Below are 25,145 nucleotides of genomic sequence, written 5' to 3'. Positions count from 1 at the left end.
ATCTGACAGTTCCTGTTTGGTCATGTAGCCATAAATCAGATTGAGGTCTGGCTCACCTCAGCACTGTGACTGTTATGATCTCATCTGTCTGGCTGACGTTAATACTTACAGCTTTCCTTCACTTGATTACTGGTGTTAATATCATCTTTGCTTATCACTCTGCCTACATCACTTGCTATTTAAGGTCTATTTACTCATCTACTCAAATACAAATACAATACATCTTGTCTTTCTTTTAACAGCTTTTTAACTGGCCTTGTCCTTTCCCTTCCAAGAGAGAGATTTTACCACGAGGTTGAATCTTGTGTTAGCTCTACTGGCAGTATAGTATCAATTTTGATTTCCCAATTGCTATTCATGTTATAGTCATTAGTGAACTTTCTTTTACAGCACCCAATCTTTGAAGATCCTCTTCAAAACTCTTTCTGCAGTCTATATAAAGTGAATAGTCACCTGTTAGTGACTTGGCAGATGTGCTAGTTGTGTTCATCTTATTACACTTAGGTTGCTAAGTACCCTTAACTCATGGCTATTTGTTGTTTGTATTCCTGTAAGCTGTTAGACCTCCTTTAAGTGATATGATTATTGATTTATAAATTAAGTAATTTTTTGACAAGCACATCATGCCTGTATTTGCAGCATGTATATCAATGGAGCCCATAAACATTGTTTTTATTTCTCCACATATTCATATACATACTTATTAAATAGCAATGCTAGTCAAAGTAAAAATAGGAAGAACTTGCAGGTCTGAGGAAGAACGCTTGTATGAGTAAATATAGATCAGCAGGTTATTATTAATTTTTAATACCTACATTAAGATTGGGCTTGAAGAGGAAGTGCCTGTTACACTAAGTCTGAAAGAGTGTTTAACACTGAAACAGACTCCACAGAGAAGTAGTGGAGTCACTGTTCTTGGAAGTGTTCTAAAAATGAGTGAGTGTTCAAGAGCTTTGTGTGTAGTTAAGTGCCTATGGTGGTATTACGTCAAAGTTGGACTTGATGATGTTGAAGGTCTTCTACAACCTCAATGATTACAAGATAAGCCTGGTACAACTTGTAATAAATCAAAGATTGATCCAAATAGCTTGTGGCATGTTTAAATGAGAAGAATTTTCTTTTTGTGTTCACCACAAAAGAGTCCATGCTTTAATAATAGGAGACGGTGTTATCTTGACAAGGAAGGGTATGAAGGATATGTGTTGGATATTATTTTTTGTCAACGTGCTTGTAACTGTTTTCACTTTAGAGCAGTACACTGAGATAGAAGCAATGATATGTAACTCAAAAATTTCATTACCTGTGATGTGCCAGTAAGACTTTATATCTAGTAATTTCTGCTGTTTTCCTAAAGTACTGACCACTGGGGTCATTTAGATAAGTACCCTTCAAAGCTCTGTCTGATGGACATTGTTGTGTCCTTCCTTGCTGTTCTCTACATTTGCAGAGGAGTCTGTCAATTAAGTAGCATTATGAGAAAATTTAAAATGAAAATAATAGTCTTTTCTAAAAATAAAACATTTTCATGTAGAAGCACTGACAGAAGATGTACTGCCATGTTCATACCTACTTTCTACTCTATAGTAATACTTGTCCCTTTTCCTTTCCAAAAGTTACATTCTATAATTTCAATATGAAGCACACTGTTGAAGTTATATAAGGTGTTTTTAACTTTTAGCTTGTTTTTATTTTCAAGTGTCTAGACTAGTGTAGGACAACCAGATGTTGTTGTCCATCACATGGAAGTGATGATTTTAAAGCTTACAGATTACAACAGGTGGGCAATGTGTACAGGTTTAATTCTTATATCTGAGAGGCAGGAAGACCAGTTCAACTACTACTTAATTCATATTTATCTTTGATTCTTTGGCAGCACGTTTCAAATTCCTGACTATTTATGTTGTGCTGTCTAAAGTTGTAAGCTATATAAATCCCTTCTTATCTAATCCACTGTCATGATCATTTTCCCAATATATTTTGAATGAGTCTTCAGTATGAAAATTTTCCTTACAGTGCAGTGTTTCATTGCCAGGGGAGAAAGGATGCACAAGTGACTTGGCATTTGAAATCTGTTCATTTGTCCTGTTATTTCTCAGAATACATTATCAATTTCATTAGCTCACTTATTTCTTTTCTGCCTCTCCCTTCCCTGTCCTCACTACTTCTGTACTGTTTCTTGCTTTTCTTAATGCCTGTGTGAATTAAGAAAAGACCACCTGAGCTTTCGGATAGCTGATAGTATTGTAAGTGGCTTGGAGGATTTAATTATTTTTTATCTTCTTGTGAACAAGGGGCTCCTAACTCTTTTCTCTAGGATTACCCTTCCTGGTCACCATGGCTTACTGATGATCTGCGACAGCTAAAGAGGGAGAGCAAAGATAATCATAATATCATTGTCTAACTATGAGATGAAAAGTTTCTCCTTATGCTCTGACTGTATTAACAGTGCAAAAGGTCTCTTCATTTCCATGGTGGTAGCTGTTCATTTGCATGCAGCAGAACAATTCTCAGTGGTACAAATTTGTGCTTTTCAGTCACATAAATTACAGTTGCCTTGATAAAAAATTTACTCATGAGAACAAAATCATATAGATCAACCTAAATCTTTGGAGAGCAGAAACACTGGGTCATCAGTTCTAGATTTTCTGCTGAAGTTACTCCCTGAAAATATAGATGACTTGGGAAATCTTTAGACTAAACCCTACAGTTCAATTTGATTAGGAAGATCTGTCAGTTTTATTCAAGGAAACTATTTACCGATTTCAGTTTAAAAAAAGCCAAACAAGCCAAACACAATCTTCTTTTCTCTTCTGGAGCACAAATAGCTCATATAGAAGTCAGCTCTGAAGAATCACAAGGAATCTGATTTGATCTTTGGGCTTGTAACAGGAAATTTTATAGTATTGGATGTTAATTTTTTCCTGAAAATGAATGACAAAATGGCCACACTATTTTTAACACTTCAGTTAGATTTGGTTCAGCCAGGCTACCTCCACTGCTATAAGGGAAACAATATCACTAGTGTTGGCATACTTCTGTGGGAGGTCAGCATGAGAAACCTTCCTGCTGCCTTCATATTAATTGTATTTGTATTGTGTTGGAAGGAAGTGTTTGTCAAATACAATTGAAAGTGGTTTGAGAAACAGAAGAATTGCTGAACATTATATTGGTGTTCCTGAGAGAGTGATTTAGTTTATTATTGATCTTGCTGGCTTATAATATCAAAAAAGGTGGTTTTGAAATGTGGTTGGCATATATTTGCATCTAAAAGATGCAGTTGCCAAACAACATAATTTTTGTGGCTGGCTGTAAAGGAAGACAAAAACTCCTGTCTCCTGTGTTGTAGTTGTTGCCAAAATGGGTTCTGAAAAGTTGGTCATGACCCTTTTTCTTCTTTGCACTTGCTATTTCCACATGAGTAGCTGCTTCAAGAAGACTGTCTTCTATGATTCCTCTCCCTGACCCTATTTTGAGGTGAAGAAATCTGAAAACATGTCATAATTTCTGAGCCTGAAAGGAGACCCCTTAAGCTGGGAAGTGTATCCAACTTAAAATCAAATACATCTTACTGCTGATTAAGAAACTAGCAATGACATATTTTCTTTCCCCTTTGCTGCCAGGCAGCTAAAATCCTATTGCATAGTGGGATAAAGTCTGCATGTTCTGCTTCTAACTACACCTAAGTAGGGCTGTTATGCTGGGTTTGTCCTCACCTGTCACTGGGACAAGAGAGAGGCCAGACAACCTAAAATTAAATCTCATTTAGGCTTTGGATAAAGTCTTCACATCCATCTTCTTACTGTTAGACTTCTCGGTAGTAGTTGATGTAGCCATTGCTATGAAGTGAGAAAAAAGGATTTCAGCTAATGGCACCGCATCAGAATGATGCAAGAAATTGAAACAATAACCACAGAGGACAAAACAACCATCTACGCTGTTCTCCTCTCTAGAACTTCTAAGTATTTCACAGTGTAGTAAAAAATACGAAGTAAAAGGAATAAAATCTCAGTCATAAAGGTATTACCCTACTTTTACATTTACATAGTAGCAAGGAGTACTGTCTTTTATTTATTCAGACATCTGGCTGAAACTAGCAGTTGAATAAAGATTAGCTTGCAGATCTGGCAGAAGTGATAGGGTGGAAGGAAAGGAAGAAGTTTTGAGACTCTGAACATGACTGAAAATATTCAAGGAAACACAGTAACCTAAGTGCCTTGGTTGGGTTTTTTAAGGTGTTTGCATCACTTGGGCAGTCCTGATAAATTTATTCCAAGACATACAAAGCATGGTAAGCAGCTGCAATTAATTGTGCATGCTTTAAAACAATTACCAGAAGCCAGAAAGGATTTAGCAGTTCATTATTCTATTATTATACCCACTGCTCTAACAGGTTTATCAAGTGTTTTAAGTGGGGAAGTTTTTTTGTCCATGTTCTGTTGCAATTGTCCCCACTCCCCCACCCCACTGTGTTAGGCAGACAAAGTGGGGCACCTGGCCGTTGCAACAAGCTAAGCTCCTATTTTGACTCGATTTTTTGTTTAATCTTTTCAAATAGAAATGTTGTCTTCAATTGGATAGGTCTATGGAGAATAGATAAAAGAGTGTATCATGTTTGCCTTGCAAATGGAAGGAATGTATTGTTTCTATCTAAAATGGCTTTTCTAAAAAAAGAAGATTCCATATCAAATATGAAGGAAATATTTATGTGTCAGTTTATAGCTGCTCTATTGTTCATAATGATATATAACAAGTACAGGATGCTTTAATGCAGATGAACACAGGAATTACAAGTATTACCGAGATTTAATTCTGTGTAAAACTGCTTTGGTTTATTTTCTGCTTGTGTTTTGTTTTATTTATAGCAATACTTTGTGCTTAATGTCTGAAATGATTCTCTAAGCTTATATGTTACAGAAATTGCATTATAACATTAAATATGTGTTCAGTCTCAGGCCAGTATCAAATCAGTTCTTTGAAGCCAGTGCTGATTAGTGCAATTTTTAGCAGCATTGCAGAACATGACATTTCATTATTGAGTCATGCTAAACATTATCTTGGGTTTTGCTATAAAAATAGAAAAGAGGAAAAAAAGAAGACAGAGAAGGATGCTTTTATGCATATGACATGCAGCCCTGGGGAAGATGCAAATCTGGGATGAAAACTAATTGCTTCTTACTTTGTTGCATAGCCTGAACTATGTGGAGAAGAGCTTACTAAAAGGAAAGCTGTGCTTTATGTTAACCAGTAGTGATTATTACAGAAAGCTGCCAGAAAAGCAGTGCCATTAAAGGGACACTTAAAAAAATGATCCTTCAGACCTTATAGAACAGACCTTGTTGCATTATAAATGTGTTTTGATGGGTCTTCTTTGATAGGTAGATAGAGAGGAAAAGGATGATATAATGTAGCTAGTGGAATGGAAAAGCAATTATATTTCATCTGAAAGATAAAATTCACTGTATTTTCCACCCCAGAAGATTGCTATATATGGTTATATATAATATAAGCAATTAAACGTGATAATATTAAAAAAGGTTGTTTTTTTTAAACCCTGTGTGCTTGCCTTCAGAAAGAGAAAAGAATTATAGCACCTAAATTGTGGGCATACACATTGTGCATTAAATCTGTTTTGTGTGAGCCTGTTTGCTCAAGGACATTTTAAAGGACAAGATTGAACATGGCAGTCACCAGTGATTTTCCTCCTGCAACAGGGAGGCAGGCATCTGTGTGCAACAGCTTTTTAGCCATTTAGGCTAATTGTCTTTGCAAAATATTTCCAATATGCACTTGGTAGCTCTTGAGTTCAAGTAACTTCGTTTTCCATATCTTTAGTAATGCCATCTTTATGAAATGTTAAGCTGAACTCAACCAAAATGACCTTAAAAATACAAATACTGTGTAATGATTCTGTAAAATGGATATAACACAAAACAGTAATGTTGGAACTGAGATGATAATTGTGTGTGTGGTGTCTGCAGAAATATTTAGTATTTCATTACAGGCCACTGGAAATGTAAATACACAAGGTTTATACCACTAACTGTATGATAATAGGTATAAACTGAAATGAACATGTTAGGGTTCCATCTTTTAAGCATATGCACTTATTGATAATATAAAATAAATGAAATAATTGTATGTTTGTCATGGTTAAACCCCAGCCAGCAACCAAGCCCCACGCAGCTGCTTGCTCACTCCCACACCAGTGAGATGAGGGAGAAAACCAGAAGGGTAAAAGTGAGAGAACTCATGGAGATACAGTTTAATAGCAAAAGCAAAAGCCACCCAGACAAGCAAAAGAAAACAAGGAATTCATTCCCTGCTTCCCATGGGCAGGCAGGTGTTCAGCCATCTCCAGGAGAGCAGGGCCCCATCACAGGTCATGGTGACTTGGGAAGACAAACGCCAGCACTCCAGATGTCCTCCCCCTTTCCTCTTTTTCCCCCCCCGTTCTATGCTGAGCATGATGTCTCGTGGTCTGGAATGTCCCTTTGGTCAGCTGGGGTCCCCTGTCCCAGCTGTGTCTCCCAGGCACCCCCAGCCCCTCTCCAGTGTGGCTGTACAAGGAGCAGAAAGGGCCCTGGCTCAGAGCAAGCCCTGCTCAGCAATAACAAAACATCTCTGGATTATCAACCTGTGCTCAGCACAATCCAAAACACAGCCCCCTACCAGCTGCTGTGCAGAAAGTTAACTCTACCCCAGCCAAAACCAGCACAACATTACAGCTTTCTATTGTTTATGGGAAGGCAGTATTTCATGGTTTATGCTGACAGGTGTTCCTGAGTTTCAGATGGCATTTCAGAATTATGTAGGTTGTCTAATCATCAATAAGGGGCTTATATGGAGAAGCAATTAATACCATGATTATTTTCCTTATGAGTCAGCAGGTGTGTCATATGCCTAATTTCTAGTGTCTGAAAAATCAAAATGGCTTCTGCTTTGTTATATATTTCACAGAAAGAAAGATGCTGGAAAGAAGGTTCTTTAGGTTATGTTGATATGATTTATTCTGTGAGTATATTAAGAATGTAATTTAAAAGGGACAGGATTTGACTGAGAGTCTTAAAAACTGTGAAAAAAAAGTAGAATATTAATACTCTTTGTAGTTGGTATTTGCATTGTATTTCAAAGGGAAACAATCTTCCAGTTTATTGAAAACACTGAACAAATAACCAGGACAGAAAATAAAAGTAGCCAAGTATGAAAAAAAATAGATAAAAAGAAGGATCAAAATTTTTTGTAGTTTTCCATGTAAAATAAAAATTTCTCTGCTATCCATTTTGATTTGTCTACTCAAAATATATTAGGTACAGATGTCATACTGGTGGATCACTGAACATACCAAGGGAAAGAAGTGAGACACACTCTTTGCAAGTATTTAATACTTCCTTGCTGTCCTATTTTCCTGTTTCTTAATGTATATTTATTGTTATGCTAATATTTCATTTGCTGTAGTGATCAACACAGATGATCTTTAGTAAATGTTTGCTCAGTATCCAAGTTGTTTTTATGATGTATGCAATTGTTCTTTTAAGAGAATATATTGATTTTCCTCTTGAAGTAAATACATATAATACCTATATAGATAACTTCAAAGATTGTCATCTGGACTTCAGCCTACCTTGTTGTCATCCAAAAGATGTGGAATATGTCCTAATTCCATCATCTGGAAATGTACTGAAGTTCTACAAGAGTGTGTGTCTACGTTAGCACATACATATTTAAAGAGGTTTGTCATGTGCCTTTGTACAGATCCACCTTTGAAAGTAGTTAATTTCCTTTTTCTCTCCACCCAGTCATCTACAATGTGATGAAAGCATAGACAGTAAGTAAAAAGGCACAAAAACATCTGTCATAAAATGATGCTTCTCATTTTTTCTCAAAGTGTATTTTTTCATCCACTAAGTTGTTCTGAGGTGTGGAAGGGCAGTGCACAGTTTTGGAAGGTGGCAAATTGAGGACCAACCTCTTTGCAACCTGTTATGAATTGTAGTTAGGGCTGTATCATAGCTAAAGAGGGTCACTTTGGGAAGTTTTCCAGAAGGTCATTTTTATATTGGAATATCCTGGATGCTGAGCTTTATTCATACATAGGTGGAAAGGGCACTTAAGGCAGTTGGTTTTCGTTACTGAGTCATGGGCCTTTTAATTCCTTCTAACCAATACACTTAAAATTCCTGGCAACAACTTTATCCTCTGATAAGCAGGTTGTTTATCTAAGGGTTGAAAATCCATACTCCAAGACTCATGGTGACCTTCTTCCTTTGTGATTACTTGCCAAAAAGTAATGTCTTTGAAGGTGGTTTATTTCCTTTTATTTTGTTCAACTTCAAATGTGTATTTTCAGTGCAATGTGGTAGCAATGTAAAACATGCAGAAGATGACTCTATTGTCTGCTTATCTCTACTTGCCACTGTGTTTGAACTTCTAGTATGTAGAGACAAATATACTTTAATGAAAGTTTTTATAAGACTTTCATTAAATAGACATTTTCTGTGAAATATGCTGCTGCTGCATGTTGAAGGTCATTCCAGCATTCATTTGGAAAATGTAAGACATGGAAAAAATTATGGACTGAGTAGGGTTGCTGGGCCCTAGTCTCTAAGGATCTTGTGGTTTCCATGTAAAAAGCTTTGGTTTTTTCTTGCTCTTTTATATCAGATACATTGTTTCTTCTACTGTGTGTTTGCTGGTATTTTATTACTGTAGGGAAATAAATTTTAGATTAACTATTGTGTGATGAGTATGTAAAACCATAAGATATTAACAAATATTATGAAAATGAGAGTGAAAAAATATTATATTTTTTATTAAAAGTTTAATACACTCTGATTATACCTTTACTGAAATACAATTCCACTGGCTTCTCCAGCGTTGCTCTTAAATTAGGCTGTCAGAAAAAAACCCCTACATTTATTCTTATATATTTTTGTTGGAGTTGTGCAATGTAAAATTATTGCAAGGTATTAATATACATTGGCTTGATGTAAAAAAAGAGAAAGTTTATGCCTTAATGGTTTTTTTTGTCAATTTCTTATTTCCTATCATTATCTATTCACGCGGGTAAAATTTCTTAAATTGAATGACTTGGCACTTCTGTAGTGCCTTACAGCTCTGAAATGCTGTGTGAAAATTTATTTTGGCACAGAGCAGCCCAGTGAGGAAGGTAGATGAGTAAGTATTATTGTCCCTATTTTACAGATGGGGAAGCTGAGGCACAGAGATTAAGTGACTTTTCCAAGGCCACACAGCGAGTCAGTGGCAGATCCAGGATTAGCGCTCGGGGACTTCCTGGATCCCTCTTCCATGCTTTAAGCAGTAGACCACAGTGTTCACTGGACTCAGCAAGCAACTCATTGCAGTAATGGACAGTTCCAAGGACTTGCACATGGTCAGTGTGTCCACACATCTGTTTGCAGACTGCTGCTGTATGTCTGTGTGGTTTCACTACTCAGTCCTTGCAGATTTGTGCCCTATGTAAAATTTTGTACCTTCACCATCTTCAAATGGTGTAGAAGGAAGAAGTGGTAGAATTTTGAGATGAATGTGGCATGGCAATGAAGAGGTTTTTGTTTTCCTGCCTTATTCTGAGCCTTCTAAAATTGATGGGCCAAGATGCAGATTGGCTCAAGATTCTTGGCTTTGAGGATGCTAGTCTGGAGTTTGGTTGGCATGAATTCTTTCTTCCATGACTATATTATGGTTAGTCTTGCCTATACTTTCAGTTTCAAACTCATTTATTGCAACACTTAAAAATAGTAAGTTTGTAGTTTTCCTGAAATTCTAATAAAGAAGCCTTACTAATTGAAATTAGGTTTCCAGTCTCTATTAATCCAGAGGAAAGTGGAGTGGGATCTGTTTTTATTTGTATTGCAATAGACCTCACTGCCCAATGAGTTTAAGCACGAAACTGCAAGTGAACCTTTGTCTCACCTCTCCCCTCTTCCAAGGGAGCAGTTCAGGAGTCAGAAATTACTTCTAGAGCAAATGCAGTACAACTCTTGTACTGGTAAATGTGAGGTGGCTCTTGTGCTGCTCCCTGGGAAGTCAGCATGTTCAGTGCCAGGCCTGTTTAATTGGACTTTGCTCAGAGTTTGACAAGTGAATTGCTAACAACACAGCACTCCCAATTAAGCTGTTTTTTTCTGTAATATTAATGGAATAAACCCACTTCTGAGAATGAGGCAAGGCTGAGACTTGCTGTGACATTACAGGAAGAGGAGGCAGAGAAGTAAAAGTCTGCCAGAAGCTGAAAATTGAACACATGGGAAAGGAGAAGTCAAAGTGTATGAGCATATTTTGATAAATATTAATGAATTAATTTGTATTTAATTTACTTAGATAATCAGTAAAGGCTTTAAACTGCCCAGCAATTTATTATTTTCCCCACTGTAAATTCTCCCTAACATTGCTTCCTTTCTGATGTGAATGTCTTATGCTAGAATAGCATTATTTATGATATGGCTCTAATACTTGGACTTTGACATCCTGCCTAATCACTCACCCAGAGGCATGGCATTGTTATGTCTAACTGCTTTAAAATAATGGATTCATTTCAGTAAAATGATCAAATGGTTTCTGCAAAGTTATACTTTCCTGGTACATCTTAATGGGTTATTATCTAATTCTAAATTATTAAAAGACAAAACAGTTTCAATAGAAGACCATTTTTTATTGTCATATTTTAGTTATGTACTTTTATCTATGGGAAAGCTCTAATAAAGACATTTTAACACTTGGTCTTTCTTTCTTTAACAGCCCAGATGCTTGGTGCTGACACATTTGTAGGATTTTTCTATGTAAGATAGCTACAGCATGACAGCTATTTTTAAAAAAGAAAGGAGCCTGAAACAAAAACTCACATCCAGAATGTACCACATCCAGCTATATAAGTGAATCGTTTTGCCTGGGGCATCTGATATTTAAGGAGAGGTGCTCAAAGACTTTCATTTCTCATTATATTCCATTGCATTATATAAATAGATGTGTATTTATCATGCAACACTGGTATTTAAATCCCCTTGCTTCAGACTTACATTAAGATACCAATTTTATGTATAGAAATCAAGTAGTTCTAGTTCTAATATCATTTGCTGAAACCCCTCTAGTAATGACAAGTAAATATATTAATTGTTACTTTTGTATAATGCATCGTTTTTCATAATAATTTAACGGAAATTAATATTTCATGTTGTGAAATACAGACTGTATTTAGTAGCTGGCTTTTTCACAAGTGATGTCAAACTCGTAGTGAACCAGATACTCATTTTAGCACAGCATCTATTGTCTTGTTGCTGAACCCCCAAAATATTTTTCTGTTCAGGCAAATGAGTTGGGTTTTTTTCTTCATGTCAGAAATGACAAAATCACTGATTTCTTTCACTGATTCTTACCTGGCCTGACTACAATACACTTATTAATCACATACTACGTTTACAGTGCAGTAGAGAGTACAGTTTAAATGCATGTATGAATATAGGTTAAAATTAAACATGAAATATATGTTCCTGAGGAAGAATAGCTTTTCTGTTTTCTGCTATTAGTATATGCTGCCTGCTTCATTCTAAATTCAGCTTGGTGTTTGTAAAGCAAAGCAAAGACTTTGCAATTCACCAGTAAGTGAAGTCAGTTGATTTCATGGTGTTAGTTTTATTTCTTACCATATTGTCACTGAGTGTTATTGTCTAGCTTTGCTGAAGTATAAGGAATCTTAGTAGAAATAGTTAGGGAATTGTGCATGTAGCTCAAGATCCTGATCTAAAGACAAAAATACCCGTGCAACCCCTTCCTTAAGGTGCATGAGAATAAAGCTGCCTTGATCAGACTTTTCTTCTCTCACCTCTTTCATTGTCCTATTGGCTCATGTTTTTCTTGGTTTCCAGTAACCAGTGTTTACTCATCATCTTTCAGGTTTTACCAGAAGTTTTGCATGTCAAAGTTAGCTGTAATCATACCTCAGTAAAAACTGATGCAAAAGAAATAGATTTAATAAGTAAAATTAAATTCTTACACCCCTTTTTGTTCTTGAGTTGAAAAAGTTGAAATATTAAAAACATCTTTGTTTTATAGTACTGTACAATCTTGCCAATAGTTTCCAAATGAAAAGTAGCTTATCTGTCTTTTTTTCTGTTTTGTAGAGAAATGATGAAGAGGCTGTTGTGGACAGAGGTGGAACTCGCTCCATTCTCAAGACACATTTTGAAAAGGAAGATCTAGAAGGTGAGGGAGGATTTTTCTGTACTTTATGTTGTCACTTTCTTCTGAAAGTACTGAAATGTAATTCCAATGTGTAAACGTATTGATTTGAGCAGGGATGCAAAGAGACAAGAGAGTAGAATATTGTCATTTATTTTAAGAAAATAAATATTGTTTTCTCTCACAGCAGTGTCCAGAAACAGATGATGGTGGAAGGGGTTTTCTGGTTTTTGGTGATCTGTGGTCAAGTCCTGTGCATATGCATGTGTGACTTTAGATAAGTCTTTTAAGCTTTCAAATATGCAACTGCAAGCAGGACTGCTGATTTAGTACTTATAAAGGCTTCTACATTTGCATTACAATCCTCATGTAGTTGCCTAGCCACATCTTCAGCTGAACAAAAGTATTCTGGAGTGTCAGAGGTTGGATACATATTTACTGATATCCACTGCAGAAACCACCTAACTTGACCATGTAGAAGAAAGTGAGAAATTATGAGAACTGTTTAGATACTGGTCTAATGAGTCAGTTGTATTTCTGTTTGTGGAGTGTATCCCAAGCTTTGGTTTCTACTGTACTTAAACTCTTGTATTGAGTTGTGTGAGCCCCTAAGTCATAGTTATAATGAAAATTAGTTTCTGTTGTGTATGTGATATCCCTTTCCTGAGACTGGAAATGGCTGATTTTGTTAGCTTCTTGTAGTGGGACATGGAGGTTCCTGTTTTTGCCACACAGATCCACACATGAACTAGCCCAAAAGAAATACTAAGATCAACATGCTACATCTGCAAATTCCCTGCCTCAGGTCTAGAGAGAGCTATCTCCATCTGTGCAGGAACTTGATTTTTCTAAATGCTTACCATTGATTACTTCATATTTTTTTTTCTTTTTTTCTCTCTCTGTATGAACTTTGTGTTATCTGATACATGTTGGCCATATTGATGATTTCATTGGAATACCAACATTACACAGCAACTCTCTGTTACTGCTTCCTTCAGCAGTGCCTCCCTCAAAGAGCAGATGTAGCTGCATTTGAGAGGGGCCTGGCTGTGTGAGGTTGTCTCTCACAGAAGGATGTTAGTAGTTGTGCAGTGTGGCATGGATGGGGTAGGTAGCTCTCTACTCAGCCTGGGGGAAGTCTGGGTGTGTGCAAGGATAGATCTCAGGTAAGATGTTTCAGGGTGGCATTTGGAGTTTTGGTGTCTCTGGGGGGGAGAGTACCAGTGGGTCAGGCTGGCAATGCCAGTTTTGGGCATAAGCACAAAACCTCCTATTTTGAATCTCACATTTAATCTGTGGTCTTCATTTTCTTGATTGCATCCTTGATCAAAGAGAAACCAGTGTATCTGGTGTCCTCAGAAAAACACCCAGTAAAAGAGTGGGAGCTTCCTGTCTCCCTTTCTCCATGGTACTGACTCACAGAGATTTTGTGGGGTGAGTCAACCCACAAAAATATCCTTTTGCTGAGTCATTTTATTGATGATAGTGAGGTGGCATTTTAAAGATGGACAGCTTTCTGCAGAGTGACATCTTTAAGCTCAGTCACATAAGCTTAAGTCACGTTAAGGTTGTCAGAATTACTGTGATGTTCCACATGTGACTTTGTGAAACATAATTTAAGAACTGTTAATTTAATTACTTTTCCCCCACCATCTTATATGTGTAGAGTTGCTCCTGTGAAATATCAGTGAAAATATTATTTCAAAGATATGGTTTTAAGATGTTATCAGTAGAAATTGGAACATGGCAGTGACACTTCCACAATCTTCTCATCAATTTAAGCTGATTTAAATTTAGAATATTGAAAAATTCTGCAGTTATCAAATGAATCTGCTTTTATTAAAAATGAAACCCTATTGTTTCATAATGTCCTAAGAAAACAATTTTTCTGTGTAGAATCAATCCTTCATGATGCAGTTAGCTTTCTCAGATAATGTCATGCTCACTCTAAGCTCAGATCAGTTTTTCCTAAATTTATAATCACTACATTCAAAATACCAGGTGACATAATAAGTTTTGAAGACATTGCAGATTTTAATATCCAGTTGCTGTTAATAGCATGTCCATTTGTTTTGCAGTACAACTAGGCACTTCTCCCCCTGGAAACAGAGAATGGGACTCACAAATACCTGTCTCATTCACTGACATTGTGTTGGGTTTTGCTGAAAAATGTACCTTTTTCCTAATGACATAACAACTAGGAAATATGAAATTAAATAATCAGGTGCTAATTGCATATCTTAGAAAAAGAGTATAACCAGGCTATTAATACGTATTACGTAATTAGCTTTTTGACAGGCATTTAATTGGGTTTATGTTTTAAAATGTAAATAGCTAGTTACTGAATATTCTAGGGAAGAATAGGGTGTAAGTTTCAATGTCAGCAACATTACAAAAATTGCAATTCATATGAAGAGCTGCAGGTTTAAATCTGAAAATCAGTATTCAATTTCTTCTTATTAAATCTTATAATTCTAAGTATTTTGTCTTTTAAAAAATATTTAAATTATCAACATTCAAACTTCAGAAATACAGATTTAAATGTGTACTAAAATTTCCATCTGAAATTTCAAAGCCTAGTAAATATTTGGACTTGCATATTTTAGGCAGTCGTTGTGCAAGTATATTGCAAGTACATTTCTTGCTGAAAGCATGAAGATATGGTGTTTAATCCTCTCTCAAAGAATGGGCACAAGAATAGATTTTTTCCTCAGTCTCTCTAGATCAGTATTTTCTTTCCATGAGCAGTATAGTAAAACTTTGAGAACATAAGACAGGAACTGCAGTACCTATGGGAACAGAAGAGATTTGGTGCTCATCTTAGTGCAGTAAGTGCTTCAATTGTATCTTTTTACTTAAGTTTTGTAGTGCTTCACAGGAGAATTGTTGGAGAGCTTTGGCATTCAGATTTTCAGCACAAATTATTTTTCCACATAGTTATTTTTTTGTGAGTTGTAGAGTCAGGATCAGTCACTAATATTGAATAGGTCATTTGTCTGACTATTGCATTGATAGAGGGACTGAGAAAGCATTTCTAAAAGCAAAAAAGAGATTATATTTCCTGGTTATAATCACCTGTTTTGCATGTAATCTTTGAATGTGTGTACAGACAAAATCCTACTGAAATAAATATGCAGTCATTTTTATCAGTGGTGGAATTCCTAAATGAGAATTGGGCACTGATTCTGGCTGTTCAAGTATTTAATTGCAAAATGACAGGTTGTCCATGTACCTGCACTGAGGGCAGCTAGGCACGTTTTCCTGGACAGATGTGCACTTCAGCAGCTGCTCTCAGCTCATTCCATGGGGCTGTCTCTGGCTGGCTGCCATTGCTTCCATGTATGTCCAGTGAGAACAGTTTCTGATCAGATAGACACACCTACTGCTTATCTCATAGGTCAAAAGTACTTGGATTGCTCTGGGCTGGAGAGCTCAGATTCTCTCAGGTCACATGCTGACTTTAGGGCTATGCAGATATGCAAAGGGATTGACATTAAATACACTCTGGCCAAGGTCTTTTCCTTATGGCCACTGTGTTAGCTGAGGGGAAAAGTGGCCATTCCATGAACTCCTTGCTGGAGGTGCCCAACTGCAGATTGAGGATTTTTGTGAGAGTATTTAAGGACTGCTGTGGGTATCACTGTGGCCTGGTTTGAGAAGCAGCTTCAACAGGGAGATGGGTGGAGATCAGATTGTTAGGTGAAGGTCCCAGCATGAATCAGGGATGAATTCTGGCTCTGTTGGAGAAAATGGCAAAATGATCCTTGATTCAGACAAGTCAAGATTTTGCTTAAGCTTTTTATGTTTCATTCATTTAATCTGCCTAAGTGGCATGGGAAAATTTGCCTCAGGGGAAATCAAGTTTGCCATGTTTCATATCTCTGAGGATACATAAAACACTGTATCCAGTATATGCATGAATATGACTCAGGATATGCCTCCTGACACTTTTTACAAAATTCTGATTACGTGGATTGCTTACTGAAAGTCACAAAAAAACTTCAGGCTTAATTAGAATATAAATATGGCTAGCACAACACAGAATGATGCAAAAGCTGAGACTTTAAATTTAATAAACGAAAAATTAATTGTAAATTTTGTACACATATTTTGTAATTAACAACCTGCAAGAAGGATAATTTTGATAGTGGATGCTGAACAGAAACAGTGAAATTCTAGAGCTTCCAGATTTAATTATTCTCTTCTAAAATAATTATTTTAGCTATTTTTCTTCTTTTTAGATTTGTTCTAGCTTGTGACAATAATTTAAAAATTATTTAAATGACAAATGAATAGGACCTAGCCACTCGTAGGACTGAAAGAATATAAATTTTAATAACCTGGCCTTGATTCACCCATGCCTCAATATGGAAACAAGTCAGACACTGGCTCTGTTTGGTCAAACAGGAGCATCAGCTGAGATTTCCCTTCCCCTTGGCTCCCAGGATGCTACAGCCTACTGCAAATAATTTGTTAGCATGTCAGTACAGATTCCCTGCTCCCAGCTGCCTTGCCTGTGCCTCCCTGGGGTGCCCAGCTTATCCTGACGTGGGCTCTGACCCCGCTCGTGCTCCTTGCAGCGACGCTCGCCGCGCTTCGATGGGAACAATAAAAGCTGTGGAAGCACAGGCCAGAATGATTTGGCTTTGTCTGTACCTGAAAGGTTGCTCTTTCATTTTGTTGCCTACCAGGTATCACATACTCAAGCTTGTTCCCTTTGTGATTCCTAAGGCACATGTTTCTGTAGTGCCTCTCGTCTAGTTTTGTTTTCTTTTTCCTACGTAATTCAATATTGCTTGAGATCTCACTTTTCTCCTTTTGTCTTGGCAGTCACCTGGTTTGATCCCTTTGCTCCCCTTGTCCCTCCTCAGCAGTTTCTGTGTTAGTGGAAGGTGGTTCACCTTGAACAATCATGAATAAGTCTGAAGCATGTGTTCACAGAATCTCTTTGAAATGATGAATAATGAAATAATGGAAGCAAATAAGTGCCACAGTGTTGGTTGAACACCACAGTCTTTAGCTGATGATAAGGTTTGGTTGTGAATTTGGTTTGAATTTGCTCTGAGCTTCACATACAGGAAACCTTTTCAGTATTTGTTGGGACTAATATATTCAAATGCTTCACTTTGTGAAATCCCAGATGAAACTGACATAAACCAATTTGCCATTGTTGGTGAAAGCTGCTAAATTGCAGCATCAGAAGATAGAAACATTCATTTTTTAACACATGAATGTACTTGTACTGAGGTTGCTTTTTCTTTTTCTTTTTTTTTTTTTTTTTTGGCTTGCTGCTAATTTAGAAATATAGATCAAATTCTTCCCTCCAATAACCACAGCTTCACTCTCCATCAGTGGAAAGAGTTGTGTATCTGAGTAGGTTCTTTTATATTTTGTGTCTGCTGGCTTTTTTCTTCTGTCTGGCAAAGTCATGAGCTCATGATAGAACCATACATACAACACCTCTGGATTCCTCTGGAGGAATCTAGGAAATTTGAAATATAAGTGCTGGTAAAAAAGTATATTTTAGCCCACCTACAATCTGGAAAAATCTTTTGTTAAAATGCAAGATTTTTTTGGGAGGGCAGTGAATGATCAAAGCTCTTTAAAAGGTCCTTAACTTTAATGACTTCAATGAGATATTCTTATCCTCCATATTCAATGTGTCCTTAATGTTATTGTGGGTCAGGGATATTGTTTTTATTTTTTCTATATAATTTTCGTTGTAATCTACTGTAGAATATAAATTACATGTATAATCTAAAAGAAATTTTGAAGGTTTTCTTGTCAGTTCCTCCAAATTATGGCACCGCAAAAAGGTAAAAAATGGGTTTTGGGCAAACCATAACCACAAACAGCAATGTAAACTGTTGATTTTGGAAGGATTGCTTTTGTCCTTTCTGCTTTTTCTCCAGCTCTGCCTCCCTGCTGCACTACAATAACGAATCATGAGTCATGTACTTCTACTCCTACACAATTCACCATAATCACTTTCTTTCCTGTAAAGAAAAAGGCAATTTTTTTAACCCTACATGGACTGATGGTTTTCTGCCTCTACCTCACCATTCATTTTTGAGAGGATGAAAAATTGCATTTGGTTCAGCTCTAGCTGTCAGTGCCCAGGGGAGGCTTCAAGCACTGAGTGTTTTCCAGAGGAGGGAGAAAACCCTCTGGTCCTGCTGAGGTCAGCAGTCAGCTGAGACTTGGCTTGAACTGCCGGCAAAGTGTTCTTTCTCAAGGCATCTTGCCTTTGCGGTGTGTTTCCTCAGTAGGTCACAGAGCCTGCCTTTGCTCTTTCTGGAGGTGTTTCAAGACCCATCTGTTCCCTTATCTGCCCCTTCCCTCCATGCCTGTGAGCAGGAGTCTGAAAGCCTTGGTGTCAGCAGGTGCCTCAGGCAGATTCAGATGATCCCAGGTGGAAGGCAGCACAAGCGCATGGACCCTGAGCAGCTGGTGCTCATGGATGTTTGGATCCAGGACAGTCATTTTTTTACACAGTTGCCACCAACTGGTCTGGCTCACTAAGAAGCTCTAAAGTACCTACTTGAGTTCCATATTCCTGGTGTAGTATGGAGACCTGAAAGAATTTCCATGCTGAGAGAGGCTCTTCTCCATGGTTTATGCTGTATTTAATTTATGTTACAATTTAAAAAGTCAGAATTGGTTTAGATATCAGTGAGCCATAGGATTTATCTGATCTTCCTGAGTTTTTCTATTAACCTTACATTAGCATCAGTAGTGTTTTATCATAGAAAGACTATGATTTTGTCCTTGCAAAAACACCCTCTGAACACAGACGTTGATTTATTCCAGATGGGCTGCTAGGAAAGCGAAAAATGAACACATCCATTAATATTTTCAGTATTAAGATTTAGGAGCAAGCAATTTTTTAAAAAAGACCCACTGAGAACATACAATAATACACAAAGATTATTTACAGTGTGAAAGCTTACTAAAGAAATGCAATGCACTGAATTGATCCTCTCTGCAATGACGTATATACAGTGCTACACATCCACTGGTAAATTGTAAAAAGATTATTTTTAATAAAATACTATTCTGAATCAAATTGCATGTAGCTGGGGAAAAAAGCCCAGAATATAAAGTTAGTTCAAATTTATAGCATAAGAAGCTTGTAGTTTACCTTCAAAGCATTAAAACACTCCTTGAGTTAAAGTATTTAAGGATTGAAGAAATAATAACCCTTGTTATGAAGCATTCTTTTTTAATTTTTACGGGATTACATTAAACACAAATGATAGTATAAAATATTTAAGAGGAGTCTTATTAATTATTATTAGCTTTGAGACAGATGAAAATACATACAAACATGTAGAAAAATCAGGATCTCCCCTAAACTTTTGAAGAAAAAATTATTGTGCTGTAAGAGTCTTCAGTTTGTGGAAGTATGGAATCATTGCCCTAGAAAAGACAGATATGAAACATATATTATTAATATGAATACGTCTTGCAGAGACATTTCTGAGAATAAAATCTAAATAGAAGTGTTGTTTGAGGTTGCTGAAAGGAGAAAGGAGAAATTATTCCTTACTTAAATTTTTTTAAGAACCCAATAGCAAATTAATAATCTAAAAACCCAGGCTCAGAATAGAAAGAATTTTCTGCATATCCCTTGAGAATGACTGAAGTAACATCTAGAAATGGTTTTCAGAACCTGGCATTCTGGGTCTTTAAAACCTGAAGCTTATCCTAGCTATCTATCTTATGCCTTAAATAAATGGAAAGAAAAAGAATTGTAGTGGGATTTCTAGAGCTCTGAAAACACATAACCGATTATAATTGATGGTGCTTGATGACTTAACTTAGGTACTTCTGGAAATCCCACTACAATTCTTTAGTGATGTGACATTTCAAGGGAAAATGGAGACGGAGAGAAAGAATTTGTAAATATTTCCCTTAATTTAGTAGAAGTAAGATATTTTTAAAGGAATGCTAAGAGTACAGATTTTTTTGCCCCAACACTTCCCATTCTTCCAAAAACAATTTTAACACAAAAAACCCACCCATTTGGTAGGGAGAGCAATGTGTTATGTTCACCTCTTAAACCATATGTCAGCTCTGTGTGAGAATGGCTGTTAGGTTGTACCCGATGTCAATGATTGGTACCTTGATGTAACCTGTAGTTGTTACTATTTCCCATACTTTAGTGTCTTTGTAGCCTTGCCAAAAGAAAGAGAAAATATAATCTGAGCTAGGTCCTGTGAAAATGTATGGCAGAGCAGAATTATTTTCCAATATTTGAGCAATATTCAGTCATTTGAAGTTGGCATCTGATGAAGTAAATAATAAAAGACACAAAAAAGTTCTTAAAGATAAATGAAAGAAATGCCCATATATGATCAGTTATTCTCTATAAGGATATCCTGGATAGTGGATATCCTGGTTGATCCTGAGTTCACTCAGTTGTAGATGCCCTTTCTTGTTAGGAATTTTAGTCAGGTTTTCCTGAGATCTGCCCTGCTCTGTCCATGTTTGACCTTCAGTCTTGGCAAATTTAGAGAGCTCTCTGGAAACTCTTGTTTAATAATGCCTTGGACAATTTGTACAGAAAAACGGACATTACATTCTAGCTCATAATACTTACCATGAAAAGGTTACTTGAAGCAAGGTAAAACAGTAATTGGATTTCTTTTGTATTTCCTCTTTCTTTTTTTTTTTTGCTGCTTCTATCATTCATTGTCATTTTGTCAGCAATTCAGAATTCATTACTCTTTTGTTCCCAGATGGTCTCTTTTTGCTCCACAGTTGTGATCTTTTAATAAACCAGAACTACTTAACTCTCATATTTTTTACTTTTTGCTCTATGATTTTTCTGTAGAGAGCTATTGCTTTTCCCCTGTCAGTTTCTTTGCCTCTTATTTGTTTGAACCTTGTAACAAACACCTACCTTTCTCCATGTGTTTATTGAAGTTATGCCTAGGTAGCACTCTGCTGGTCTCAGTAGGTTCACACAGAAAGAGTAAAATCCACTTTGCTTTTTCCTGATGTCTATTTAAATTTCCAGGTTCCTGTTTTTTTTTTTGTTTTTTTTTGTTTTTTTTCCAAGTGAACTGATTTTGTCTGTATAAGGAAAATTGCTGTGGCATTCAGACACGAATGTTCTGGCACTGTATCACAGTGTACTGAATAAAGAACAGTCTGGACTCAAGTACTGCTTTCAGCCCTGGAAATTAATTGAAATGTGAGTCTCAAACAGCATTTCCTGATGCAGGTACAATCTGATCATTGACGTGGGAGAAAACTAGGATAAGCATGCCCACTTCTATCACAAAGCAGCAGGAATCTACTTAGTAACTAAATTAAAAAAGCAATCTATTTGCACCTCTGGAAATTACTGAAGTCTTAGGAACAGTAAACCTTCCTTTCAAAATGTTGTTTTGCTTTTTCTTCTATCCAAGGAGGGGGATAAGGAAATGTAAAGTACTGCATTACTCATGTCCTTCAGTATTTTTTAAATGAGTTTTTCCTTGTGTCATGCACTACTGACTGCAATGCATTTGAAATACACAAAAGGCAGCAGTTCTCTTTAAACCATTTCTTGGGTTACATGTGATAAGCAAGAAGAAAGAGGTATATAATAAATAAATAAATAAATAAATAGTTTTCAACTCGTGGGCATTGCATTAGGAAGATCTCCTGACTCTACAAGAATAGTCTCTCAAAATTGATGCCTCTGCTTTCTAGCCTCCTCTACATGGATCAGTGTTAGGCAAGTAACTAATGTGGTGTCCAGACTCTTTTCTCCAGGTTTTTAGCTCTGCCTCTGCAGAGAATTCCTGTCAGTACTGAATTTCTTTGATGTTTTGTGACACATGCTGCCTTGCTGTGTTTTCTGCCTCCTCTGGAGTCTCCATGGGATTAGAGGTCACGTGCTACCTTAGCTTAGTGTTCTTGACCTTTTTCAGATGATTGACACTGCTGAATGATTACAGCAAAGCAGCAAATATCCATGAGCTGCGTTATGTTCATTTCAAGGAGAAAGTAATGTTATTTGAGATGAGTAATCCGGGCTATGTCTTTCTGCTGAGTAAATGTAGAAGACCTGCCTGTAGTGAGTCACAATTCCTTTCCCATTTGTTCTGGTTAGTGCACATTTCTGCTGTGCTCTCCCCCTTCTTCTAAATGCTTTACTGTACTCTGATCCTGTTAGCCCACATAGCTAAGAGACCTAAATATTTTGGGCTTGATCAGCAACATAAAATTTGTCAGGCTTGAAGGCAGCAGGCATGCAATATGTACCTTCTTATGTATTTAAAAAAATACAACAGAAGAAATGAGAGCACCCTAAGATACCAGCAATATATTTATGATGTGAGCCTGTAAAGTGGTATAGGGATTTTGTGCTCTTGCTTACAGAGTGTTTTATTGTTTTTTCAGTTCCTTTTTTTTCCTCTCTTCTTCGTTTTTTATTCAGTGAATTTCCCACAAGAATTCTGTCAAGGTTTGGCTCATAAATAGGAATGAGTTTGGTAAAGTTCTTGTACACACAAAGCAAACAGCAACTTTACCAAATGTTCAATCCAAAGAGATCCATGTGTCTCTTTATGTTACTGTTTTGGAAGACATTTAACAGAACACCTGTCTGGCTTTAATGAAAGTTCAAATACAAAGATGCAAATTTGAAGGAAAAAAAAATCTGGCACTGCATCACAAGGACTTCAGTACTGGAATTGCTTCTTGTATCAAGGGGTTGTGTATCTGTGATGCTTAATCATCATTATTGAAGTCAGTACTGTTATGACTATTAACATTAGAATAATAAATATTATATAACTTCAAAAGTATGACAAGAATGATACCATGAATGCTATTAAGAATATTTATATTGTTGTTATAACATAGTTCCTTTCTCAAGGACACCTTTTTTTACCTGTAGGCCATCGAACATTGTTCATTGGGGTTCATGTGCCACTGGGTGGAAGAAAAAGTCACCGACGCCATCGGCACCGTGGGCATAAACACAGAAAGAGAGACAGAGAGCGGGACTCAGGATTAGAAGATGGGAGAGAATCTCCTCCTTTTGGTAAGACAAATTTTATTTTTGGATAGGTCTTTAAGTAATAAATGCCAGCATGATTGTGCATAATTTGTCCTGTTATCACTTGGACATGATTAGCAGCAGGGTTTTGGAGAATCCACCAGAGCCCCTGCTGGTGATTGTTTCCTTTGAACAAATCCACTGAGAGGCAGCAGCCAGTGGCAGTCAGTACATGAGAGGGCTCAGTGGTTTCCAGCACTGAAGGAGCACTGTGGGAGCTGTTCCTAAGTGCTCTCACAAAGACAGACTGCAGCCACCACTGAGGAGGGCAGTGCTTTATGGCACCAGCTGCCCTCAGTATAGGCTCTGGAGTATCTGCCCCTAAAATGTAACAGAGAAGAGCTGTGGGCCTTTACAATTAGTTTTGTAATAATGTTGATGTTACTGAAGCTGCAGTGTTTTATCAGATTCAAACCATGATCTAGGTTGTGTTTACCTTTTTCCTAACATGACTCTGTAAATGTGCCATTGTAACATGGATCTTCTAACTGTGGACTTGAGGGAAAAGCAGGGAAAAATACCCCTCAGTAAAGAAATCTGATATGAAACTCCTAAAGTTCTCAAAATTTTAAGTTAGAAAACATTACAAAGGAGAGAAGAAGGCATTCATTAATAAATTAGTCAAGCTTTGTCTCAAAACATGAGAATATTACATGTTCAAAAATAAAAAGTGCATGTGATGAAATGTCCAAGGCTATGGAAAGTGTTTAAAATATAATGGAATCGTGTAGAAAACAATTTTCTAGTGTGTTTTTAAATCATTAAGGAAATGTAGCAGTGTAATTTCAGGTTACAGAATAGTAATTATAAGACTTTCTTTTAATCAGAAATTTGTCTTATGTATGTGGAAAGCTTTTGAGCAAGTATTTGTAAGTGGTGATGGTTAGAGCTTGAAATTCTCAAATCTTGCACAATGGTTTATTATACTGAGAGTAAAACAAAGTCAAGACTTTTTCAAACTTAGCAGATACGAGTTATGTTTTGAAGACTGAACAGTGAAGAAAAAATTGGCTATGGTGGTTCTGTCTGGAATGGATTTTAAATGTACAAAGACCCAATACTATATTGAAACCAGTTTCTTGGAGAAAAACAAAGTTCATAAATTATTAAAACAGTTTTCAAAAAGAATATGCATATATACATATAAAGTCAGATTAAAAAGAAACAATTGAAAGTTACATTAGCCAAGAAGTGAGATATCTTGAACTATGAAACAGTGTCTTCTGTTGAGTCATCTGGTTTTATTTAAGTGCCAGTATGTGACACATTTTGGCTGAGAACTTAGCTCTGTTCTTTCAACTTCTGGAGACCTAGGCTTGTGTCCTTCTTAATGTCAAAAGTAAAAAAAAAGAAGAAATTAACTGGCTGAATCTGTTCTTAATAGTCTTTGACATTTGTGCATGCAATAAAATGCAATGTTCAACATAATTCTGTGTTAGGTAAATCAGCCTATGTTCAAAGGATCTCTGAGGGTGAAATAGCAGTAATATGAAAAAAAGATAGTCTTGAAGTAGATTTGTAGCATGATGGTCGCTGCACTCATCCTCTAGTGTACCTCAAGAAATTAGTAGAGCTCTGCGGTTTTTAAAGTCACAATTTCACATTTAAAGGAATTATAGTTACCAGTTCAAGGGTGTGTGTAAGTGGTGTCACTTGACAGACAAGTTACAGGCCAGAAACATGGAAATATTTTCTGGATTCAGATTGCTGAAGATATTCTTCAAAGTGCTTGGTTGCTAAGAATTCAAAGAATCCAAAGATAGAACCAGAAATCTGGAAATATCTAGTCTTTTCACCCTGAATAATTATCTGAATAGTAAATTTTGAGGGTTTTCCCCTTTGTCTATCTGACTCCTGGAAGCTGGGCCAGTGAAACAGATTTTGAGCTTTGACA

At 36.6% G+C, this 25,145-nt stretch overlaps 1 protein-coding gene across 11 annotated transcripts in view; it reads left to right on the top strand.

The window, feature by feature from the left end:
• The window catches only part of SLC4A10 (solute carrier family 4 member 10), a 166,043-nt gene that overhangs the window by 63,999 nt on the left and 76,899 nt on the right, over positions 1-25,145 (top strand). For 8 of the 11 annotated variants that reach the window (XM_054636675.2, XM_054636673.2, XM_054636672.2 and 5 more), the window contains exons 2-3: positions 12,138-12,219; positions 23,090-23,236. In XM_054636675.2, coding sequence (XP_054492650.2) covers positions 12,138-12,219; positions 23,090-23,236 — 229 coding nt within the window. Of the gene's footprint in view, positions 1-9,201; positions 9,392-12,137; positions 12,220-23,089; positions 23,237-25,145 lie in introns of all 11 variants that reach the window. The other 3 variants (XM_077181504.1, XM_077181503.1, XM_077181502.1) reach the window with 1 other exon arrangement.

The sequence above is a fragment of the Agelaius phoeniceus genome, chromosome 7 (assembly GCF_051311805.1).
Source record: "Agelaius phoeniceus isolate bAgePho1 chromosome 7, bAgePho1.hap1, whole genome shotgun sequence".
Taxonomy (NCBI): Eukaryota; Metazoa; Chordata; class Aves; order Passeriformes; family Icteridae; genus Agelaius; species Agelaius phoeniceus.
This window is presented reverse-complemented; position numbering and strand designations above follow the sequence as displayed.